Source organism: Austrofundulus limnaeus, unplaced genomic scaffold, assembly GCF_001266775.1.
Source record: "Austrofundulus limnaeus strain Quisiro unplaced genomic scaffold, Austrofundulus_limnaeus-1.0 Scaffold872, whole genome shotgun sequence".
In the NCBI taxonomy this organism is placed as follows: domain Eukaryota; kingdom Metazoa; phylum Chordata; class Actinopteri; order Cyprinodontiformes; family Rivulidae; genus Austrofundulus; species Austrofundulus limnaeus.
The window spans coordinates 7,383-9,590 of NW_013953274.1; the positions used below are offsets into that span (position 1 = coordinate 7,383).

At 35.4% G+C, this 2,208-nt stretch overlaps 1 protein-coding gene across 1 annotated transcript in view; it reads left to right on the forward strand.

Annotated features, from left to right (window-relative positions):
• Nucleotides 1-1,899, forward strand: part of LOC106533033 (UPF0687 protein C20orf27 homolog) — a gene marked incomplete in the record, with an annotated part of 9,235 nt that extends 7,336 nt beyond the window's left edge. Inside the window, 2 exon segments of the mRNA XM_014029235.1 lie at nt 358-485; nt 757-1,899. Of these exon segments, the coding sequence (XP_013884689.1) occupies nt 358-458 (101 nt within the window).
• Nucleotides 1,900-2,208: the final 309 nt, after the last annotated feature.

Sequence of the window (2,208 nt, forward strand, 5' to 3'; positions counted from 1 at the left end):
CAGTTTTATTTTAAATAGACCATAAGTGAATGATTTAGACGTGAAAAGAAGGATTTAAAAGCATGATATGATACCTTTTTAAAATGAGGCCTCCTGGTTCATTCCCACCAAAGAGCAGCAGGTGGGTTAAAAAATACAGTTTATCAGAAGAATGTCTAAACTTTATGTGAAATATGTGACATCTACTTTACTTTGACTTTAATGGATTAGATATTTATTTGATAATTTGTGTGATATCATTTTATTTTTCATTTATGCTTTAAAGATTTTGCGCCTCAAGCCAAAGATCTTCAACGTAGCTGTATTGAGTACAATTTGATTTAAAAAAATCTTTATTTTGTCCTCTTGTTTTGTTAGACCCCCATCATGGGACCCCCATGCTGCTGGAGGGAGTGAGGTGTCTGAGGACTCAGAGAGACGCCCACAAAAGGCACAACAGTGAACGAAGGAGAATATAAGAAGAGCCACACTGAAAAGTCTTCTCAGTGAGTCAGAGCTCACAGTGTGGAAACATCTGCACCGTAGATTTACAAATATCTTCATTTACCTTCGAAACGATGGATCTGTGACGCTGCGTTTCAAACATGAACCAAAGAGGACCTTCAAAGGAAGAAACGGTTTAAAGAAATGAGCTTCCACATTTATGCTGAGTCATGATCTAAAATAAAACAGACTTGATTCTGAGACTAATTCTTTTTAATCTACCACTTTTTCTTTTCCTTTTCTTTTATTTCTCCTATTGGCTGCTTCTTTTAGGGCTCTCCATAGGAAATCATCTGCCTCCATCTCTCTCAGCGTCCTCCTCTGTAAACCAGTCCCAAGCACGTCCTCCTTCACTACAGCCATGAATGGAGCTCAGAACTGATCTGTGATGGAATCCCACCCAGTGACACCCACCTATCACTCCTACTGCACATTGTGTCTCTGAATCAAAACACATTTGTGCTAACGTGATTAATTATGTGTCATCTTTACACTGTGTACATACATCAGAAACATGATAAATGATGAAGAACCATCAGTTTACTCAGCACGTTTTACATTCTYCAGTCGTGTGGTACAGGAAATAGGAATATAAGTTAACTGTATTCATGGTAATGGGACAGACTTGTAGTGATAGCTGTTCTTTGTCTCATTAACACTGGACATTACAGCAGTGCTTAAAATTCACTTAAAACTTGACATTTTTATTTTACCTATTTTTAAAAAGATGTGAGAATTATTTGAAATGGACTTTTCTTCATTGATGTTTTGTATTTCTTTCTATTCATGTTTATATAAAACTCCTTTCATGCTGAGCTACATCAAAACCAGGTGATTAGCTTCATAACATGTATCTAATTTATCTGGTAAAGTTTTTAAATCTAATTAAAATAATTTGAGTTTGAGACTGTTAGACTTCAACTCTCAGGTAAGATAATGTTCTTAAAATGTCTGCTGTACTTGGCATTAGTAAGCACTGTTGTCAAAAGTCATTTAACTTTATTTAAATCTGTTCCTCAATCATWACATAAATAACACTCTTGTGGCTATTGCACATCTATTATTTCATACTGAAACACTTTACTGTAAATGTTCTGCCTTTCCAATACATATTACACTGCACAATATGCACATTGCTGTAAATGACCTAACTTGATGTAATTGCACARCCCCTTTGAACATGATCCTGTCATGACTGTTTTTCTGTCATTTTCCTGCACAGCACCTTATTTCAATTCTTATTGCTTTGTATGGTATATTATTTTTTATTTTTATTTTATTCTATTATTATTACTACTATTTATATTGTTGCATAGCAATATACTGTGAACTGTGTAGTGTATTGTGTATTATTGTGATGTATCTGCTGCTCCTGAATTTCACCTCTGCTGGACAATAAAGGCTGGTTCTATTCTATTCTTTATTTTTTCCTCCACTCTCGGAGGAGTAAGACACTTTTTCCTTCTCTCCTGCCCTTCCTTATCTTCCCTGCTTTGCTGCTTGGAGCATTCTCTACATTTTTCATCCAAAACCAGAAATTATGGACATTTTAATTGTTACGGATTTGGTTAGCTGGTCTCTGAATAAAATTTTTGGAACAAAGTTTTCTTCCAGGGGAGGACATGTCAAAGGTGGGACCTCTGTTCTGGATATACAACGGGTAAAATAAGTATTGAACACGTCACCATTTTTCTCAGTAAATATATTACTAGAGGTGCTAATGAC